This window comes from Bolinopsis microptera, chromosome 6, assembly GCF_026151205.1.
Source record: "Bolinopsis microptera isolate Bmic1 chromosome 6, MBARI_Bmic_1.0, whole genome shotgun sequence".
In the NCBI taxonomy this organism is placed as follows: domain Eukaryota; kingdom Metazoa; phylum Ctenophora; class Tentaculata; order Lobata; family Bolinopsidae; genus Bolinopsis; species Bolinopsis microptera.
Window position 1 is genome coordinate 5,168,341 of NC_087077.1, and position 23,124 is coordinate 5,191,464.

Below are 23,124 nucleotides of genomic sequence, written 5' to 3' on the forward strand. Positions count from 1 at the left end.
AGTAGAAGTATATTTAAAACCATCGGCGAAGCAAACGTTGTGGCTGTATTGTAGTATCAGGCCATTGAAATTACTGCTAAGGTATATTATGAAGAATTATGTATGATAAATAATACTTAATTACTGAAGACGAGCATGATTAATAAAGGCGTGGACTCGGTAGTTGCTAAAACGGGGCACCGACTACAAATTACAAGCGATTAGGCGCGTTAACATAAAGGGTAGAGCGTCATACTGCTCACTGCACTATACTATTATACGAGGCGAGGCGAGTATGTGAGGCTTATCGGTTACTTATTGAACTTAGTTAATTGTTTTATACACAGCTGCCTGCAAATAACAAAAATGGTTTGTAGGTGACCAGTGTCATTATTCCGCTGATCACCTGATTCGTCCACACGCCCATTCTAGTCCTCAGGTGCAACTAATCCGATTCTGAAGCTTGCTCAAACGACGCAGAAGTTATTTATTAACATATTATATATTAAACTGTTGGACAGACGCAAAATGTTCGCAGGGAACATATTATTTCATGTTATGGAACAACACATTGGCAAAAGATGATATAATGAACATTAAGAGTCATTATATGGGACATTAGAGGGGCACTGTATAGTGATTTTTTTTAGAGGTTCGCCAGGTAATTATTGCGGTAATAGTACTCCTATTATATATATCAGACAAGTAAAGGATTTGTTGTCTATTTTTTGCGATCATGAGCATTTCTATAGATTTCTTATTCTTCTCTTTTATTTCCGAGAAGTGTATCCAATAATTTAATTATCAGCTGTCCTTGAAAAATATCTACATGCTTACATGCTTAGCATCTTAGAGTTAGAGGGCAAAAACATGTTTGTAACACAAACTGTTCGGAAAGTGCAAATTATATGAGATAGTGGCACATCAATCTTCTCATTTCCCCGTCTACGCTTTTATGTTAGACGTAACAACTAAAACTAGTAACAGAGCATCGTGGAATTTGCTAATGTTATGTACTAAAGTAAGGGACCTAAACTCTCATTGGTCCGTTTTACTCACCTGTTTTGTAAGTGAGCCATTATGTTGAGCCACGTGCTTTTCTAAAACTGGTTTTATTTTACTTTGTGGCATTAGTATTATAGGTGCTATCAATATTTTCAATTTAAATAGTTTACTAATTCATCAACCTATAACAGTAAAATATTATAGTTATATCAGGATAATGAGCGGTAAGTTATTTAGGTATAGCTACATAGTAGATAATACGGGCGATGACAAAAAATGGAACTTTTTTCAAATCCTTTTTTGTGATCACCCATTATGGCTTACATAATTGATAATATGGCCAACATAAGGTCACCGGGACCGAAAATTATAATAGTAATTTAGGAAAGGAAGGAAGCAGTAATAAACTTTAACATTACTAAATTTTGAAAGAAATGCCCCCTTGCATTATACCAAAAGTAAAGATTGAAAAAACGTATATGAAATGAAAATATTAACTTTAAGATAGTAAGCTTTATAGAACAAGTTAAGCAAACCCGTTACTAGTAGGTAAACATTGAAGAAGGAAAGATTTAGTCTGTGTTTTATTTCGTTATCTGGTCTCAGAGTGGACAAATTAAACAATTAATCCACCAAAAATGTTTACCAGTACAATTCTTCCAGTCGACAGTGCTCGAATATCAGTGGTAAAAATTCGACCACCGCCAATACTAAATTCAACACCTCAAACTATCTGGTTAGAGAGCCTATGTATTATGTAAAATGTATTAATGCATTATGTACAATTCTTCGTTCCAAAGATTGTACGCCGAACCATTCCGATCCACACAACTCAATTTTGAAGACCCTAAATCAGACACTTTTTTCCAAAATCTGCTGGGATTTATAGTTTCATTTAAACATTTCAAGGCCGTTTGCGCAAGAAATTCTTGAAATGTTTATAATTACTTATTTAGATATATCTCTCTTATATCGCTCTTATATATAATAGCCTCTAATCCTACCAAGCAGCCAGCCTTATGCAAATCCACACCAACCCTCTCGCCAGATATCTTGGTTAAAAGTAATAGATGAATGCATCTCTAAGAGTATTATAGGGGGTAGAGGGGTCCGGGGAATAGGGGGGGGGGGGGGGTTTGGAGTGAGCATGGGGGAGAATTTGTGTAATTTTAATAATAATAAATCAAAATAAATAAACTACTTACAGAAACTTTTAAATTGCCGGATTTCCCACCGACAGTACGGAATCTCTACTTTACTTCCTTTACTCCAGATCCACATAGCTTGATGGGAGATATTCGCAACGTGTCTGCAATAAGATAGTTGTAGTAAGGGACCGTTCACATATTACATAATCAGTTTTTGCTCCTCCGTAATCGATTATAATAACCTTGTTCAATTTAATTTGAGATTTAATAGTGAAACACAAGGATCACATCTTAAAATACATGGGAATCTTGGAAAATAAGTATTTCTTCATAGCCATTAGTACTGGCTATAAAAAAATACTGACACTGAAATAAATCACTTACTTTTTCCACTTTCCACCTCCGCTGATCGCTATTACTTTCGCATAACCCCAATTGCCTTGTTTGTTTCTGCCTCCAAAGTCCAATTTCATCCAGCCCTGCTCCAACACTGCAGAACATCTCCAGGCTCCATTTGTAACTACCACATCTTCTCCGTCTTCATTTGTCAGTGAGGCTAGTATACCAGCAGTGAACGATTTTGTCGGATGAGGAGCGTTGTAAGCTCTTATAGCTATGAGACGAGGCATGACAGAAAGTGAGAATACGTCTTCTTCATCCCACTTGTCCTCTTGAACATAAAAAAGGTCATTTAAACAATATATACAATATATACAATATACACAATATACATTCAGTTAAATCAAGTAATGCAATTGGTAGAGCACAATAAAATCAAGTGTTGCAATTCGCAGAGCACAGTACATTATTATAGGTAACAGAAATATTGCTACCAATATTTGTGAACTATAAATAATCACCTTGGACACTGTGTTTGGTATCGTCCACATATAAAGCGGTTATTTTGTCATCTGCAGTTACTCTTAGTTGCAGCTCACCTGAATGGATTAAGGCTACTTGGCTAGGTTAACAGTTAAATTTGTGATCCCACTCTTGCCATTTTAATATAGTTTAACATTAACAGGTTTTAACGGATTTTTGGGTTCAGAAAATAGATAATTTTAGATTTTGGTAAATTAGTGTTATCGCATACCTTGGACCATCGTTGTAATAAGTACGATTACAAGTACGTCAACCAGGAATAGCGCTTTCATGTTCTATACAAAGGTGATCTACAAGTACAAGTTAGTTAGTTTAAAAACGTGTTAGTTAAAAGACGTGTTAGTTAAAAAACGTGTTAGTTAAAAGATGTGTTAGTTAAAAAACGTGTTAGTTAAAAGACGTGTTAGTTAAAACGACATTTAACAAGAAACTCGTGTTAAATTATCTGTTGTAAACCCATTTAGGGATAAGGGATTAAGCATGGCAATTTGAAAACTTTGGCTAGAATACTGAGTTTCGTCTGAATCCCATCTTATTGTAATGATGAATATTCAACCCTTGCCAAAGATATCTCTAAACATATATTAGAGAATCTGATCTTCATGAATTCTAGGCAAATCAAGAATTGGGGAGCAGAGAGAACTGCTATAGGGAGCAAAACTGCTAAAGAGAGAAATACGTGTAAGGGGGAAACGCTTATTTATAATTTCTATTGTCCATCTGTCCTTAACGAAACGAGGATGCGAGATAGCCATGTTTGCTGTGCAATTATATCGACTACGTTACGTCTTTTGTAGCATTATAAATGTGGCTTTATTCTTCGAGTTAGAGAGTCTAAAGAGAGCGTATAGATATGGTTTATTTTCCAAGAGAGATGTTCCCTTGACAGAAACATATTGTCAGGGATATGGGGAGGAGGCATTGAGTAACCGTAGCCGTTAGGTCTAAATAAATGTGTGATAGAATTAGACTTTTAAATACATGCGCGTTAATGGGAGTCCACGTGCAGAGTACTGGCTGTCAAGAAGATATTGTCTTGACATCTCAACTCCCGAGTAAACCCATTCCATAGAATACGAAATCTGTTGAATAATTAAAAAAAACTCTGGTTTGAGAGCCATTATTATGTAAAATTCTTCGTTGCCCAAAGTTGTAGACCCAGCCGGTGGATCACAATTCACAATGAATAGTTATTTTAGACATTTAGACAAGTAGATAATGTTAATCGGGCCCCTAAGAGGAATGGAATGAATGTGTGCGATTTGCATTATGGATCTCGGTGAGGGACTGGTTTTAGTGGCTATTATATGGTTTGAAAAATTCTTGAATCTTGGTACACAGATAAATTAGATCAAGGAAGAAGAAAATAAAGTGGATCCATCAGAAAATCAATAGAGTAGAAAGTCTAGAAGTGTGATGCTGAATTGGAGATGAAGTTTTTAACAGAAATGTTTAAGATTTCAGTCAATTAACTCGTTAGCATGACGTTAACATGGTTAAATTATATTGGCCTGAATACTGATCGCGACCATAAAATACAACAACATTTCAAACAAATCTTAAATTTTTTGACATTCATCAAACTTCGCCGACAGCTAATTGGAATTTGTATTGTGTGTGATTATTAGAGAACGTGCAATTAGGACTTTTTGTGGCCCTGCAAGAGAGTCTCAGAAAGTCCATTACAAAAAATGATTTGATTTGATTTGATTGCTAACGGACTAATACTGAATAGCTTTATAGAATGAAATAAACATTTTCTTGTGTTTGAACTTAGGAAAAGTTCTCTTTATTTTGACTGTACATCCTCATGTAACAGGTTGATCAAGTTGAGAAGGTTTTTACATGAAGTTTATGTAGGTAGATGATAGGGAGTAACCCACTTTGTATTCCAATTAATACGCAAATTCGGCCATTTTATAGCCCATTCAAAGACCGCTGTAAGTTTTGAGAGCCCTAAAAGTATTCAGATATAAGTAGATTAAGCTTGTATATATAATAGGCTTTTAAAACATCGACTTGCGACACTTTATAAGCCTTTCCAAAAGTAATTGTTTTATTGAAATTTTTGTTTCATTGATAACTTCAATTCATTCAGATCTTGTATTTGTACGTGCTTGTAAAATTCATCCTTGTGTTTCATATTGAACAGATATACAATAAAGTTCTAAGTAGTAGTTTATCACATCAGTGAGCAGTATATAATCGATCATTTTTGCTAAATTCCCCCTAATTGGGAACGAATATTATGCGGAGTGAAACCATGTGATCCTAATTGGACTCATGAATTAAATACCCCAATTTACCGTTCACGGTACACTGTACACTGTACAGCCCAATTTACCGTACTATTTTCCTTTCCCCCCTGTGCATGGCAAATCGGGGGTTTACAATTTACTGTATTTCAAGGTTCGACCCAAATTATGTCTGAAACTGATCTAGGCTTTTATATCCATTGACTTGCAACGAGTTAAAAGCCTTTCCAAAAGTAAAATTTTGTTTTCTTAAAATTTTGTTTTCCTGACTATTATGTGCACAGATCCTCGATTTATAAGTCCTTGTAGAAAATATCCTTGTGTTTCGTATTCAACAAACATACACTCGATTTCTGATTAGCAGATTATCGAAGAATGCTGCAGTCATGTCTTTATTCAGATACATAATATCATTATTAATGATTTTTTAATTAATGAATTATGTACTGAGTTTTTTCTACAGCAACTTTTGCCACAACACAATATTTCGATTAACAATATATATTTTGTCAAGCAGCTGCATCCTTGATCCATAAATTGACTTCGACAGGTCATTTATGAAAAGTTTGAATAAGCGCTTGAGAAATGAGAATCGCATGGTGTGTGTGAACTGCTCTCTAGAAGATTTCTTTCATACAGTTTCGGAAGTGCCTAATTTTCTGTCTAACAGTTCTGATTCTCTGGATCTCCAAGGTTTAAATCAGCATATAATAACCATAAAAAGATGTAAAACTGGTCCCTGGCCCAGCGGCTCTATCCTCAGTAACCAACCAGTGACCAGTCCTGATACAATAGTTTTCAAGATAAGTGCGATCGATTAAATCCACTAGGCTGCAAGATACTAGATAGGTTTACTAAGCGTTAAATATTCAGCGAGGTTGAAAGAATCGTTTACGAGGCACCAAACTGTCCAAAATTGTCTTGGGTTCTTGACAAATTCAAGAAATCGTTACGTCAGGGCATGTGGGAAAGTTTTTTTTGCTGCTATGTCATGTTCGTATAAAAGCCTGGCTATGGCTTCACTTGGTTTGATCACTTCACAGTGAGCACATTTCAATGCAGATCTAAAACGGATACACATCGTTTGGTCTTGATTACAGAAGGGGGAGGGGTAAGAATTGCCAAAAAATTGACTATCCTTATTTTGTGAAGGACCCCTAAACTAAAAACTGTCTCCTCAGAGTTCCGGAAGATGTGGGCAGAGTTTGAGTGGGAGAACAAGGTGTCGGTACAGAGCAACATTAACGATATGAACCAGTACCTGGATCACATTCTCAAATGTACTAACATGAAATGTCTCACTCCCAAACAGGTAATTTACTCAGCCCAGCTAAGTTAAACCCCTAGATTTTGATATTTTAGTGTGATTTTATCGCGATTTCGTGCCTTTTACCGCCGTGCTAATATTGTGTTACAAGATGGTATATCACCTAGAAAATTGCTATGCTCGTATGATAGTTACCTAATGTGCGCTAATATTATGGCGGTAAAAACCACTATATTGGTCATAATTTAACCCGCCAAAATATGATGGTAGTATGGTATTGAGTTAATTAATATGGGAAATAATAACACAAAGCTACTCCTGCTCACAATCCTTCCCACCAGGCACTGGAAGGGGACTGCGGGTTCTTAGCCGCTAATCTCTACGCTAAAAGTGTTTTCGGAGAAGACGCTCTTGCCAACATCAGGTATGTTAATTAACTACAAACCTCGACTAGACTTACTCGACTCGACTTTGCGCGGCTTCAACGTCCGAACAGAGATAGTTTTTTTCCAAATCTGTCTATCCAGCATGAGTTTGTTAATCTCCTTGCTGTCGGCAAGCCGCGTGTCCTTCCGAAGGATGTCAATATATGTGAGGTGTGGTCTTCCCCTTCGACGATGTCCTTGAAGGGGTTCCCAGAAGAGAAGTTGATGACTCATAAGTTCTTCATGTCTGGCTAAATGACCTGAGTCTCATCCTCCGTGCAGCTATCTTATCAGATGCTCTGATGAGGTGTCCATACACCTTGGCGTTAGTCTGCCGCTCTTTCCAGTCAATGTTAAGTGCCATCCTCAGCATTCTCGTATAACATCCATCAATACGTTTTGCGAGGGTCTGGCTGACAGTCCAATTTTCAGAGCCATATAGAAGGATGGACTCGACTGTAGCCAGGAACAAACCTCTTTAAAATTAATGTATTAGTTTGAAAGAGAATTTCACCCCGTTGTAACAACACTGTAACAACACTGTAACAACACCTGTAACAACACCTGTAATAACACTGTAGCAACACCTGTAACAACACTGTAACAACACCTGTAACACCACTGTAACAACACTGTCCTACTCTGTATTAACCATGTTTTATTCCCCAGTATTGAGAAGATGTCTGATTCTGGCGCCCTGTCCGGTCATATCCGAATCAGAGCTAAGAGCCAGGGAATGGCACTTTCTCTAGGCGACAAGATTACTCACAGTCAGAAGAAGGAAGCCGGGGCTTAACTTGACGTCATTATATTGGTTTTGAGTGCATGAAGGAAATATGGATTCTAAGAAAATAAACCGTTGATTTCATGAGATTAGTTTATTGAGTTTGACTTAGAAAAACAATCGGGGCAGGTCTTCTTTTATCAAGAAATTTGGACTAGGCGCACCTTTCTGACCCCTCCATGCGTATTCACTGTATTAAGTACGAAAGTTCGTTATTTTTCGTGACCACCGCAGCTTTTAAATGTTGAATGAAGGGGTTCCTTGATAAAATATTTGCTCGTAAACTTGTATCATTTTTAATATGAATATGATAGAATAAATGATTAATGAAATTATGTTTTGATCTGAACCTGCTGTATTCTAAATCTTCTTGTTACTGTCTTTCAAAATTTCAGATATTATGAAAATTGTCTTAGTACTTGAAATCGATTTTAACAGGCGCCAGAAGCATACACAATACACGTTCATGACTCGTGTTAGCCAATCGGATATAACTCAATCCGTGCCATAGATTTGGAAATTTGTTCGAGTGAAAAAGCGAACACTAAACTTATCAGTAAACAGTAAAATTCATCATATTATGTATTAAACGTCGCGGGAATTGCTTGATGGATCATATTCATAATCATTTTCAAAACGAACCTTCACCCCATTTCTATTTTCTTTGTCATGTTTTTGATCAATTTTTTACCCACTTCCGTAGTCAATTTAATTCATAGCTATTGTGCTAAAGTTAAACTAGCGTAATCACTAAGAAACCCCGCCCCCTTTCATGTCTCACTCTCAGTGGTTACCCAGAAAATATTACCGTCTGGTGGGCCTGCTTGTCTTTGTCATACGTTGTATGACCCGCCGTGCACGAGTGCGCGGCTCCCCCTGTATCGTAATCACTTATATTAGTGAAACTACCGTGGGGGTCACGACGTGACACAAGCTTGTCTCACGTCGTGACCCGCATCGTCATTTCATTTAGTCGTCATTTCAATTAAGCCAATCCCAAATCAGAGGACAGGAATCTGTTAAAGGGTGATACTCGTAAAATATTTGTTCCACAAATTATACTATTAGTATTATACTTATAGACCATCGACGAGTCCAACTCGGCGCGTCTTGGTATAGCATATAGACATAGTTCATATAATTATATTTATAACCCTACCAGCAACCAGGAATCTGCAGAGTTAAATGTTAAAGTTTCGAACTTTTATTCGGCCCAAAGTAAAACTTTTTGAGATAACTCAAAATCTTGATTCACGATGTCAATCCTTCGCAGCTCGGTGAGGCACAGTGGTGCATCTCGCCGATCTACCGAGAAGCATTATTTGATGCGCGCGCGACCCAGTAGTGCATCGCGCTACAACTCAAAATCTAGTATATTGTCCCAAATTTTACCGAAAATGTGAACGACCCTGGATGATGATTAATCACTCTACACTCGACTGTCACGTGACTTTTTCTACTCGTTCTCTAGCTGGTCCTGAACGACTATTCGAAACCCTAACCCTCTAATCTGATCCCAACCCTAACCCTAACCCAATCCTTAATAAAAGCATATGCTGAAACCCTAACCCTAATGAGAAATTGGACTAACTTCCTTATATGGTCATATCACGTGATCGAGACCAGTTTTTCGCCAATATCTCGTCAGGGGAGCATTTTAACCCTATGTCATAGGGGGTGATTCGGAATCAGTGTCCGAAAATACATCGATTGAAGTTGGTTTCAACTGTCGGGGGCCCTTTTAGAACAATCTCGAAGATCGACTGTAGAGTGATTTAGCACGCTCGCTTATTACTTGCTTATTTGCTCTATCCAGAGCCCTTGCGCTTGCAGTAGCGCGCGCCCGCCTCACGGCGCGCCCGAGGTTCCAATTAGAATTAGACCTCTCCATGGAAACACAGTATTCCAGTATATTTATTTCTAGTTCCTGGCATCCAATAATTTAATTTCATTCCCCTTGATGGTTCCAATTAGAATGAGACCTCTCCATGGAAACACAGTATTCCAGTATATTTATTTCTAGTTCCTGGCATCCAATAATTTAATTTCATTCCCCTTGATGGTTCCAATTAGAATGAGACCTCTCCATGGAAACACAGTATTCCAGTATATTTATTTCTAGTTCCTGGCATCCAATATTTAATTTCATTCCCCTTGATGGTTCCAATTAGAATTAGACCTCTCCATGGAAACACAGTATTCCAGTATATTTATTTCTAGTTCCTGGCATCCAATATTTAATTTCATTCCCCTTGATGGTTCCAATTGATTGGCCGACATCTGTCCGACAGCGACATCTGTCCGAATCAGAAAATAGGTTATTTGGACAATAGTTTATGTTGGATCCTACCGTACGATTTTCTTGAAACTTTTCATAAAGTATAGTGGTTATATGACGAATAATCTGTGTAAGTTTGAGCGAGTTTCTATGTGCCAAATTTAAGATATTACCTTAAACACTAAAAATATATCCAATTCGGTGGTTTTCAGTGGTTCCAAAGCATATATCTGGAGATCCAACGATACGATTTTCTTGAAACTTTCTAGATAGTAAGATAGCTTTAAGACAAATAATTTTTGCAAGTTTGATTAAATTTCTATGTGCCAAATTTGAGATATCACTTCAAACACACGAAAATAGTGTTGTCGGACAGATGTCGCTGTCGGACAGATGTCGTGTTACCAAACTGATTTATTGTTGTTTAATTTTGAATCTATTGAAATTATTATATTAACTGAATTACATTGTATAGACTGCATAGCAAAAGTTTGGAGCTTTGTCTGCTGAAAGTCAGTTTTGAAACAATTGAATGAAAGGAGAGCTACTGACTGATATCATAAGCTACAGTAGGGAACTTAGTGGTAAGTCTTTGTCAAGTTATACAATTAAAATATTGTAACAAGTTTAGTTAGGAAGATTGTTTGTGATTGATATCATCGATTTTCACCTTTTAAGAGTCTAAATTGCAGGAACTTGAACTCGATAGAATGATGACGTGGTGACCATTATATCTGATATTATAACAAACTTGAAAAGTTACATGCTTTTTACGTAAATGTATGAACCAAAAGTGTTGCTTTTATTGGTGTTTCTTAAAACTTTAACTATCACGATCGAATTATAGACTTTAATTGAAGCTAATGGGACACATCTGACCGCAGATTAAACGTTTAGCCGGTGTAGTAGAGACGAAATCCATACCTCAGAGGGTGCCAGCTAAACCAGTTGTAAGTGGTTCACAATCATTAAAATTGTTATTGTTAAAAGTGCAACGACCTGAGCCTTTGCGCCGTGACATGGACGGTAACACAACTCGTGTCCGACAGCGAGATCTGTCCGAATCAGGGTACCAGAAAAAAACGGCATCTGTCCGAAATCATCATCTGATTTCAACACATTTCCAATTAGAGACATGATCTGAACTCATGAACTGTTACTCGCTAATTTGTATACGTAACATTTCCAATTTGAGATATGATCTACCCAATGCTCCGCGTCCGCCATATAATATATGATCTGCGTTCTTAGCAGTACCCCAAAGGAAAGATCGTCGAGTATTTTCGTCCCATCCAGAGTCCCAGAGCAGCATTGTTTCGTTGTCGGTAGAGAGCATATAGTTTGCAGGAATGGGGAGCGTTTCCAGATTAGAAAGGTTTCCAGATTAGAAGGGTTTCTCGGGTTAGAAAGGTGTCTGTTTGCTGCTTTTCTGCTTCTCTGTACCATTCTGTTGAGGGGTGATAGCTGGCAGCTCTAGATTCGTAACCCGATCCACCAACTGATTCAGATAAGAGTTATTTCGTCGGTCGATCTCCACCAGAAGCTTTTCTTTTCAAGTTCTGTTTGCTGACGTGGACGGTCGTTTCAGCATGGTGGGCAGGGTGAGTGCGGTCAGGAGTAGGAGTGATCAGTTGTTTCTCCACGGTAGAATCGTGCTCTGCAACCCTTTCGGAAATCCGAATATTTCCAGTGGGTGGTATCGTCTCTTTATTTGTCGAAGACGTATCGGAAGCCATTCAGGACAGGGTTCTCCGGGCCGAGCCTTGTTTGCGTCCAGGGATAAACTGAAGATTGGTTGCAATTGTGGATTGCGATAACTGATCTACATACCGCTGTCTTATATGTACTCATGTCCTGTGATGTGATCGACAGCTTGTAAGTTTACGGCTAGGACGATCTGACGTTCCTGTTCTCAACTAGTCAATCATATATCGAGGATTATATTTCAATGGATCACATCAGCATTAGAACAATGGGAGCAACGTCACGAGATTACCCGTGAGCTTGTGAAATACGAATGTGAACTGAAATTACAATATGATCCGAAATTCGGACAGATGTCGCCAAAAACGACTCCTGTCCGACAGCCACATCTGTCCGAAATCCCTAATTCGGCTGTCGGACAGATGTCGCCCAATCGACATGGACACGGTTGGACACCACCTATACCATTATTTGGTAGATCAACTTAATAGATTTACATGGTTTTGACTTACATCTCAAAACTTATTTAATTTAACTGTTACTATACCTGCCGGCAGGTATTGTAACAGTTAAATTAAATAAGTTTTGAGATGTAAGTCAAACAGTATTTCCCAGGAACAATATTTCATCACAAATGAACAAATTGCTCCAAGATACATACAGTTCGAGCTCATATGATTTTCTTCCTGTAAGTATATCTTGTCAAATGTCAAAGAATCGATGTAACATAGTATGTTGTTACACGCTTCATAACTTATCGCAGCATGCAATGTGTACTATCCTACATTCGTTTTCATTTGGTATATACATTCATTGAAATAACTATTGTTTTTCAGCCAAAGAGTAGTCGAAGATTGAGAGCATACCTGCTATCAAGAAACCTGTTATCAAGAAGCCTGATATCAAAAAACCTGATATCAAGACATGCAGCACTGTCAAATCGGTTAGTACAAGTGTAAAAACTGTTCGTGAACACGTGTCGCCCATCGGGATACTTGGATATTGCCGATTTTATGTGTGATCTCGAGTTACATATGTCGTCACTCGTCATGCTCAAATCCATCTAAATAACTTGTTTCCAGGCTTGATAATCAGCTGTTACCCGGGTGAAAGTTCAGTTTATCTTCTATCAACGTTTATTGATCTCACAAATGCTTGATGTTTGAATTGCAGTGTCGTTTAACACTAACAGTACTTAAATCACCAGTATGTAAAGTCAAATCACTAGTATGAAGGCATATCATAGTAGTACATTTTACTGATTTAAATCGAAACCGTCAGATCTTAACGTTCAAAATGTACGATAAAAACTTGACCAAGCCGAGTTTTACCGAGGTTTTGCAAACATGCGATGGAAAACAAACGCATTCCACTGAGTGGAATCCACTCATGTGTAAGACGGAACCAGTCAAATCCCTGTCAAAACTTCGAGCAAATCTACACACACTGTAACCAGCCAGGGGAGGTGGTTACAGAAGGAGGCAGTGACGACTGTTGACATACATTTTTATTTCTGTTTCACCTGTCAGACTTCATATCGATACACCGTTGTCTCGGAAGGGGTGTTCACGGTTCAATAACAACGACCTTACAATTGTAGACTGTCAGCTTCTGGAAACCATCTTCACCAGACTGACATTGTTTGGACACCCCATATCCGAGACAGTCGATCTTTCCGAAAGGAGTCCGACAGTCCCCACCTTACCAACAACACCCTAGGGGATCCCTTCCTACTCTATATGGGCATGAAGGAGACACCTCTAGACTTCCAGTCCTGTAGAGAGTGTGGGAGGCATTCCCCTGTCATCCTCTTTGATGTGAAAGCAATAGATAAAGGCTCTGACGGCAAACCTGATGTCTACCCCATACAATTTGATGACTTGTGGAACATCGATCGTCAAGCAGAAAACCGGATCTAACGTCATCAACGGTATGCTTGACATGATTAAATTAATCAAGAAGGGGACACTGAGATAACGGGTGGAGAGGATAATAGAACACAACACAGATCACTATTCGTTCACTAAAAAGTTTGTACAGATTGCTGGGAAGAGTGGTGGACTTCTCACAGTCATGTGTCCACATGGAATATGTGTAGGGTTTAAGGTCCTCTGCCTGCATGAAGGGGCATCGGATTACGTTCAGTTCCTTAGATCATGGCAGCATATTCCGTCAATATCTGTTGTGGTCTTTAATTCCCAAGTGGCCAGACATGCCGAGAAGCAGTTCCCTGGTATGCTGCCACCATACGGAGGAAAGCTGGCAGACTCTTCAAAACCGGAGATCCCGCAATTCATCAAATTCGGCGGCGTTATAAACTTCGATGAGCTGTTGAACCACAAAGTTCAATCTGTGAAATCCAACCCTAGAGACCATCCTGTAACCAAGTGAAGCCACAAGTTACCATATTTATGTCCATAATCAAAGATAGAGATTCGGCGGAAAGACAGTGCAGGCTGAGCGCCGCCCAGTAAGCCATAAGTACATCTTATTTGACAGATTTCATTCGAGGTGAATTTAAAAAATCCATAAGATATATTTCATCGCTTGAATATTTGTGCACAGCTGCTACGGAATAGAATAAACACATCAATTTGTGAGCAAAATCACAAGGAGCTTAATAGGTACAGATATTCATTATATAACATGTCGGGGATGAACTTACTGCTGTCGGTTACATTCATACATCTTATGAGAAACGGCTGCACGAATTCCAGGCCCCCCTATTATTAGGGGTCAGATCATACTTACTTACTTGATACTTGATAAGGTCTCCTCGATCATTCGAGTGGCCTGCACCAAGGAATTGCCGCTTATGTCGTATCATCTCTCTCCAGTGCTTGCGATTTCCTGCCAACTCTCGGACCTTATCAAATACAATGTCTGGATCTCCTGTAAATGTCACTGCGTCTTCCAGGACACAGGTTCGCCAATTCTTTCTTGGCCGCCCACGTGATCTTCGGCCGTGAGCAGGTGTCCAGTCAAGTAGATACTTTGGTAGCCTGGTGTCCGGCATTCTAGAAACATGTCCAAACCAGCGAAGACGGTTGGCACTGATGTTGGTTATAACCGGGTTTATTCTTGCCCGCTCCAACACTTGAACATTGCTCATCCGGTGGAACCATTTAATTCGAAGGATTCTCCACAAACAGTTTTGATGGAAAACTTCGAAGCGATGTAGTTGCTTTGAAGTAGTGTTCCAGACTTCGCTTCCATAAAGTAATATTGTTAGAACCGCTGCAACATATATCCGTATTTTGGTGTTAGTTTGGATATTGCGATTCTTCCAAATATTACCGAGCTGATTGAATGCTCCTGAGGCTTTCTGGATCCGTGCAGACAAGTCCCGGTCAATAGTCCCATCACTTGATATAATCGACCCAAGGTAAGTGAAGTTGCCGACTTGCTGGATAGCCGTGTCTCCCACTGTAATGTCCACCGTTGATGCTTCAGTATACGGCCTCTGTGATGTATTCTTGCCGATGGCCATAACCTCTGTTTTCTTCGCATTGATTCTGAGGCCAGCCTGAGCCGCATACTTGCATAAAAGATCAGTCGTCTCCTGGAGACCGTCCTTGGTGTTGTCCATGATAGCCAAATCATCTGCATAGTCAGTATCCAAGACGACTGTATCCTGACCAAAGCTGGTGGTAGCTCTCTGCAGCACTGCCCCGTGTGACAACACTTTGTTATTCTCAGCCCGCTGCGCAGGCAGGTTGATGCAAACATTAAAGATAGGTGGACCCTGAATATCCCCCTGCCCAGAACCAGATGTAACGTCAAACCAATCTGAGAGCTCACCATTATGTCTGACAGAGCTGACGGTGCCGCAAAAGAATGCTTGCATTATGCGAATGTATTTACAAGGCAAGCCATAATGACTGAAAGCTTTCCAGATAAACTCCCGATTAAGTGAATCGAATGCAGCTTTAAAGTCAACAAAATTTAAGTACAGGGGGAGGTTAAACTCAATGCTGTTGTGAATAATAGTACGGAGCGAATAAATCTGATCAATGCAAGACCTTTTTTTCCTGAACCCGCACTGATTCTCTCGGAGCAGTTCTTCAAGCCCCGCATTCATCCGTCGCAACACTATTATCTGATAGAGTTTTGATGCCGTGGAGCGTAGGGTTATGCCCCTGTTGTTCGAGCAGAATGATGTATCACCCTTTTTCGGGACAATAACAATGATACCATTAACCCAATCCTCTGGCACATTCTCCGTCTCCCAAACACGTGCAAACAGTTTCTCAAGCCTGTCTAAACACTAAAAGACCAGGAGCCCCATACTTCAGCTGTTCGTTGGAAATTTCATCAATTCCAGAGCTGTTGTGATTCTTCAGACTCTTTAAAGCCTCAGAGATCTCTGTTCTGCTAGGGGGTAAATCACTATCACTCAGATACGGAAAACATGGTGCGACCTCTAGACTGTCTAGGTCTGAAAGGTCCACGTCTCCTATCTGCGGGTTTAGTAGTTCAGCGAAGTGCTCACCCCATCGTTTTCGTTGAGCAGCGGGGTCAGAAATCAACTTCTCGGTTTTATCTCTGACAGCAGTTGACTTCCGACTCTTCTTGCCTGACAAGGACTTGATCATCTGCCAGACCTCCCTCTGCTGACCGTGTGAAGAAGCTGTTTCCAGATCGGCTGCAACCCGTAAAGCCCAGTTCTCATCGTCCTTCTTGCAGCTCTTCTTAACACGCTTATTAGCAAGAGAATACTCAGATCTATAATTGAATCCATCACATGGGCATTTCTGCTTGACCTTACTCCGCTCCGAGATGAGATCCTTTGTCTCTTGTGACAAGTGCTGCTTGTCAGATCAATATATGACGTATAATTAGTGATGTGCCGTATAATTAGTGATGTGATCCACCAGCTACGATTTACAGAACATGTGAACTCTACCCTATATCTAGCCCAGTTTTACCCCTTAGTTTTGATTTAAATTAACAAGTACACACACAATACTAAAAGAACAGATATCGTGGAGTTGGGTATGGTAATTCCTTCGCCTCTTAGCGGGTGTCTTGCCAACACTCAACCTGTCGATGTGAAAGTCGGTAATGACTTGCTGATCTTTGATAGCTCGCACATACTCTTGAACAGAGGGCTTTGGGCGATGCACTCGGGATTTAAATCCTCTGTGAAAGCCAGGCAGACTTGAGGGCTGAATCCTTTACTTGTCCTTCTTCCGGGAGTAGATGTATCCATCAGAGTCGAGTAGCTGTTGACATCCTGTCCGACCAGAGATGAATTTGGAGAAGGTAGACATGTTGATAGAATGCGATACTATTGTCTATCATCTTCCAGTATATAATATACCTAAGAACACTTGATCGGCTCACTCCCGTTGCATGCCTTTGGCACGTACGTCTCACATACCTAGATACAAGAACCCCTCTTTAGCAAGAGCTCCTGTCCCTTATGTGATATAGTTATACGAGTCGAGCGGTCAAATCTTAAAGATCATGTTTACTTCTTAATGCACAGCTATGATGTACATGTGAACTCTACCATTTCTAGGTTAGTTAAATTCTACTGATGGATCACATTACTAATTATACGTCTCTAATTAGTGACATGATCTGATCTCCCTGGGCCCCCTAGTAATGAGGGGGCTGGAAGTCGGCCTCTCGACCAGTCAGTGAGTGGAATAGGGAGTGAAGCCTGTTACCATTCCTCCACTCTTTAGAGTTTAGGAAAATAGAGCCAGCAACGAAGATTGATAATCGCCTGCTAGTTCCTGTAGCAACTAAATCGCCTGAGGATGGTGACCGGATTTTCGTCTGTTCAAGAGAAGAACATCCAACAGCAAGGAATGTGAAATATATCAATGCCATGCCGTGCCAACAGCAGACGGATAACTTCTCGTGTGGACCTCTATGCTTTGGGTTTCTCTGGGCATTTAGTGGTGGAAACGACCCCCAACAGATTCTGGTTCAACTCTACGGATATTAGGAAGACCATACTTAAAATCGCCGAGGACGTCAATAATCGCGATACACATCTTGGGAGAGAAGTGCAAAAAATAAATCCAACGGCAGCGTCAAAATCTCTGGTTACTGTTTCCTGTCAGGCTGTCTGAATCCTTAACAACAAATTACTCTCCAAACCCTGGGCAACTTCTCTCCTAGCTCCAACTACAACCGAAATACTGTAATATAAGCCCATCACCCTTTTCATCAGTCTCTGGAAAGCCCCTTGAAGTACCTACAGGTGTATCTATACTAGTATACTCATTCCACTAGCATGTAACATGTTCACGTAATCATTATAATGAGCTTTCCTCACTTCTTCACTTATCACTCAACCCAGCCTCTCTTCCAGTGCTCTGGATTTGGAGGACTTAATTAATGATACACTCAATTAATATACTTGTTAATTGATCTTTGATGTAATTTCTATTCGGTCTATTATTTTAATTTTGTTAGTGCATGGAGTGAGTCATGTGTATTAAATTTCGTAATGAAGACTGCTTTCAATTCCCAATTGAATTTGTTTTAGTTCTTAGTACAATATTTTAAGAGATTAAGAGAAAAGGAAGTTTTGATACTATGGTTTCGTACACGCTGCTTTGCTTTTAATAACTTCCTGGGTTGATGTAATGATGTTATACAGGTGGGCTGTGTAGAATAATTTTAAATTTGGGATAGACGTTGCGAAACTATGATCGACCGCCAAGCTTTTGTTATATTTGAAATAATAACAATAATAAATTAAATTATAAACACTGCTTTTAAGTTGTAAAACTTTTACTCAGCAGTTTGAGAACAACTACAAAAGAACAAACTGATATAAGTGCCACAATAACTCTATCCTAAATTAACAGCCTTCCCAGCAATACACGATATATTAATATAACTCAGTAAATAGTACACACTACACAGTATTATGTACTATGCAGTAGTACACAGGCACTTTCAATCATTTAGTAACCTGAAATGTTTAGCCAGTAAATTATTTTAATGTTATTTTTTACACACTGTTCCTCATGAGTATATTAAAGCTTTATTACCGGGACTACTGTATTTCTTTTACTTGTTAATCCGACCGACTGCTTTAAACTTTTTTTAAAGTGTGTTATCTTCAAATTAATTCTGAGACCCACTCAATCAATACGATGCTGCATTCCATGTTTACATTGTTCCTAATTACATTGTTATCTTCATCCATGATCGCTAATAAGCTTAATGACATTGTTTGTAATTTAGTACTTCTTTTTCACTTGTTTACAAAAGAAATATGACTCAAAATTTTTCAGCTCCAGTACCTTGGTCGAGTGAAATCGTTTCTGCTCAGATGTCCGCTGGAGTACTTCCTCCGCTGGAGTACTTCGTCCGCTGGAGTACTTCGTAATGTTGTTCTAAGGATGAACAAAGGTAGTACAAAATTTAAGATTGTAAATCTTTAGAATCATACTGTCTAGCGCCTAATCGTTCAAAATCTGGCGAGTAACTGAGATAATTAAAACCTGATTGAGATTTGAAAAGTTACTTACCATTGTACAGTCAAAAATTATATTTTTAATTTCAGCATAGTGATGTACACGTCTACATAGCTGGGAAAGATGAGGTCATAGATGATGGTAAACCCCTTAGAATGAATGAAGAATGGTGCAGTAGCAAGTTGTTGGGTTCTCTGCTAGAAAGTAGGAAAGATGTCACCAGAAGAATCATGTTAGCCAATGTAGCATTCCAGAACTTCAAGAAGGTCTGGTGCCAGAGTAAGATCCCCCTACAGAAGAAGCTGAAGGTCTATGAGGCCCAAGTAGTATCTATCCTCATGTATAACTCTAGTTGCTGGGGAATGCCTAAATCGTACTGGGACAAACTAGATGCATGTCACCGTAACCACCTCAGAAAGATCATGAATGTCAGCTGGCCACGCAGTATGATGTCCAAAGATACCCTCTACAAACAGAGTAACTCTACCCCTATGTCTGAGCGTGCTGAGTTATCTAGGTGGAAGATGCTAGGACACATACTGAGGAGCGATGAAAGATCACCAGCTCAAGCTGCGCTGTGTTTTGCTGTCGAGATGTGTAGTGAAGTTGGTAGACTCGGGGCTCACAGACGTAACCTCCTGCACCACCTGAAGGTTGACCTCTGGAAGCGCTTCATCTTGCTGGAGTCGTATGATGATATTCTCCATTTGAGAGAACTTGCTAGTAACCGTGGTTATTGGAGTAAATTGTTTAACTTTATACTTGAGTACAAGTCAATTTGATTATTGGGACATATAATTTTACAAAGGATCACGTTTCGGTTCTAAATTATTTTAGGATTGTTGACATTTGTAAGATTGACATGTTTGATAATAAGCATAGTGATGAGGAAAGAGTTCTGCTAAAAAAGATAAAAAAGATATGCACTCGAGAGATGTTTCCTCTGAGATTATGCTGATGCCGGATGCATCACAAGCACATATTATTCGAACTGCAAATCGGAGAATTTTTTTATAATCCTGAACTTAATTTAAAATCCTTACTTAAAATCAGTTCTCATCCAATACTTTACAGATATTGCATCTAAGAGAGTAACAGGACGCTCGCAATATCTTGTATATATATATTTTCTTGTGTTTGAAGTCATTATATCTCAAGTTTGGCACATATAAATTCTCCCAAACTCTCACACATTATCCGTCATATAGCCTTGTAACTATCTGGAAAGTTTAAAGAAAATCTATCAGTCAGACCTTGAGAAAATCAAAAATATATTCTAAGTTATTCACTAAAACACTCTATTTTCGAACTTTTTAACTTTTTATTTTAAACAGATTTATCGTTCTGGTACCGAAATGCTTTACTATAATAAACGTACGGCGCGAGAACATTTCCTCGTCCAAAGTCTGACAATTAACAACATGCGTAGGATTCCCTCAAGAGGTGAAAACGTAATCGCCACCCGCGCCCGAAGTGGCGCGAAAGCACATGGTTAGGTGAACTTACTTATTATATGCAATGCACGGATCTAACTTTAACTAGATATGACTAATAACATAATTGATAATACGTAGATATGACTAATAACATAACACGTTGCGCGCGGCATCAGAAATGTGGAAGGAAATCTGACGCCACGATTTCTGGAGCCAGTTTGTGGCCGTGGATTTGGGATTGTGGATATACAATATAGCCTTGTCATACTTTGTATGACCCGCCCCCCCTGTATCGTCGAAAACGATATAGTGAAGCGACAGTGGGGGTCACCACATGATACAAATATAGCCTAAGCCTTTTGTGCCGCGTTCGGTGGTCGCGCGCTACTGCATACTGCAAAGTGCAAGCGAAAGGGCTCTGGTTAGAGCAATTAGATCGGCGAGATCAGAGATGCGCTACTGGACCTCGCCGAGCTGCGAAGAATTGACATTGTCAATTAATTCTGGAACCAGTATATCCGGAGAAAAATCTGATGCAATCAAAATTTTGAAAATGTCCACCAATAGCAAGTAGGCCTTTTTTAAATTTTAGCTTTCCGTGACTCAAATTAAACTGTTTTGACTGAATTTTTCCTTCTATTCTTAATGACCATCTAGCAAGTTAAGAAATCACCGAGGATGACACAAAACATGATTGAGTTGTAGTATAGCGCGATGCACTACTTGTAGGTTTATAACCTGTAACCTACCAGGACGCGCGCCGAGTTGGACTCGTTGACGGAACAAATATTTTACGAGTATCACCCGTTAATGCACTACTGGGCCGCGCCGCGCATTCAATAATCCATGTGATCTCGCAACCATTGACGGATGTTACTCGTCTAAATTTCTCCGAAGTAGCGCGCGCCGCTTTCTTCTCGGGCTTGATCATTAACCATGGTCAACGCAACCACAGATCAGCGAGATGCGAAGGATTGACATGGTGAATCAACAATCAAATGATTGAGGTACTCAAAGTTTTATTCCCACAGAAACCTTTGAAAAACGGAAAATCATAAAAATATTTTAAAAAGGGTTTAAAAGATTTTTGAATGAAAGTTTTTCTGTTAACGTGTGATATTCGTAAAATATTTGTTCCAAATATACAAGCTGCGTCGACGAGTCCAACTCGGCGCGTGTCCTAGTAGGTTATAAACCTACAACTTTTTTGCCGTCTGCTTGACTAAATTTTTGACCAGTGCCCAATCAGTGAGGTCGGTGAAAGTGACACAAGTCGCCATCAAAGTACTAAAAGCTGTATATCTGGAGAAAACTTTGATGGAATGACATGATTTCAAAAATGTCCTACTATAGGTTGGACATTTTCACGATTGGGGTGTACTGAAAGTTTTATTCCCAAAGAAAGCTAGCTTGCCCGTTGTTTTGGGACAATCCATTTTGGGTGGAATGTCGCATCAATAGGTTTGCCTGGTTTTAGAATTGACCGTTTATTTTCCCGGAACATTGGGTTTGATGAAAAAAAGGGAGTAAATAAAGTCCAAATTGTTTTACCAAAAATTTTTTGCCGAAAAAAGACTCTTGCTAAAATCTGCCAAAACTGAAAATGTTTTTGCCTTTTTAAGTAACCCACCCTCATCCCCCCAAATTGGTTTTAAAAACAAAGGGATTTCCGTCTACCCCACCTTCCAATCCGTTTTAAATTGACAGGTTTTTTAAAAAATCCCCCTTTTTCTGGGCTTTTTAAATAAAAACTTTCCCAAAAACAAAAACACGACGGGAAAGCAAATTGCTTATTTTTTTTTTAATTTTTGGGCCGTTTTTTTCCCCCAGAACTTTTAAAGAATAAAAAAATTTTAAAGTTTAGTTTTTTTGAAAAGTTCTGATTGACAAATGGCAATTTTTTACGGCGAAGAACGTTTCTAAGTTTATACCTCCCCCAATCGTCGCTGAAAATTTAGATTTTTTGTCCTTTATAAGTTTAGTGGCGAAAACTTTAATTAAAAAGCATAGGGGAAAACTTTTTGTAAAAACATTTTCAAAAAGGCTTAATACATAAATTTTTTTTCCCGGAAAAGCCCCTTTAAATGGTCATACATTTTTTGAGTAGAAAAAAAACCAAAACCATTTTCATTCCCAAAATGGCACCATTTTGAATAAAGGGGAAAAAACCCTTTTCCCAAAAAATTTACCTTACCGTAAGCCTTTTTCCCCAAAAAATTCCTTTTTGCATTTTAGGGGGTTCCCAAAAAGGGGTTTTTTGGGGTCGGAAAAATTTTCCTTGTCCTAGGAGCTTGACCAAAAAACAAAAGTTCCAAAAAAACCCCAAATTTCCAAAATTCTTAACACGCCCAAAAAACCCCAAAAGGGCAATATTTTTGATTGTTTTACATCTTTTTATTCTGTAAAATGTGCTAAAATGAAATTTCTTGTTTCATTGAGAAAATCTTTTTTGCCATCTCTTTGACCGAAATTTCGCGACCAGTGACCAATCAGTGAGGTCGGTTAGAGTGACACAA

General features: G+C 39.0%; 2 protein-coding genes and 1 long non-coding RNA gene across 3 annotated transcripts in view; all 3 read left to right on the forward strand.

Annotated features, from left to right (window-relative positions):
• LOC134817631 (coatomer subunit beta-like) overlaps positions 1-8,110 on the forward strand; it is a 40,943-nt gene extending 32,833 nt beyond the window's left edge. The window contains exons 18-20 of the mRNA XM_063826870.1: positions 6,451-6,581; positions 6,878-6,960; positions 7,631-8,110. Coding sequence (XP_063682940.1) covers positions 6,451-6,581; positions 6,878-6,960; positions 7,631-7,757 — 341 coding nt within the window. The 3' untranslated portion in view covers positions 7,758-8,110. The remainder of the gene's footprint in view (positions 1-6,450; positions 6,582-6,877; positions 6,961-7,630) is intronic.
• LOC134816708 (serine/threonine-protein kinase Tao-like) overlaps positions 1-23,124 on the forward strand; it is a 585,630-nt gene that overhangs the window by 389,211 nt on the left and 173,295 nt on the right. The gene's annotated exons all lie outside the window — the stretch shown is intronic.
• LOC134817078 (uncharacterized) lies at positions 12,587-20,024 on the forward strand. The gene is made up of 3 exons (XR_010160465.1): positions 12,587-12,670; positions 18,990-19,107; positions 19,262-20,024. It is a non-coding gene; the product is annotated as an uncharacterized LOC134817078 (long non-coding RNA).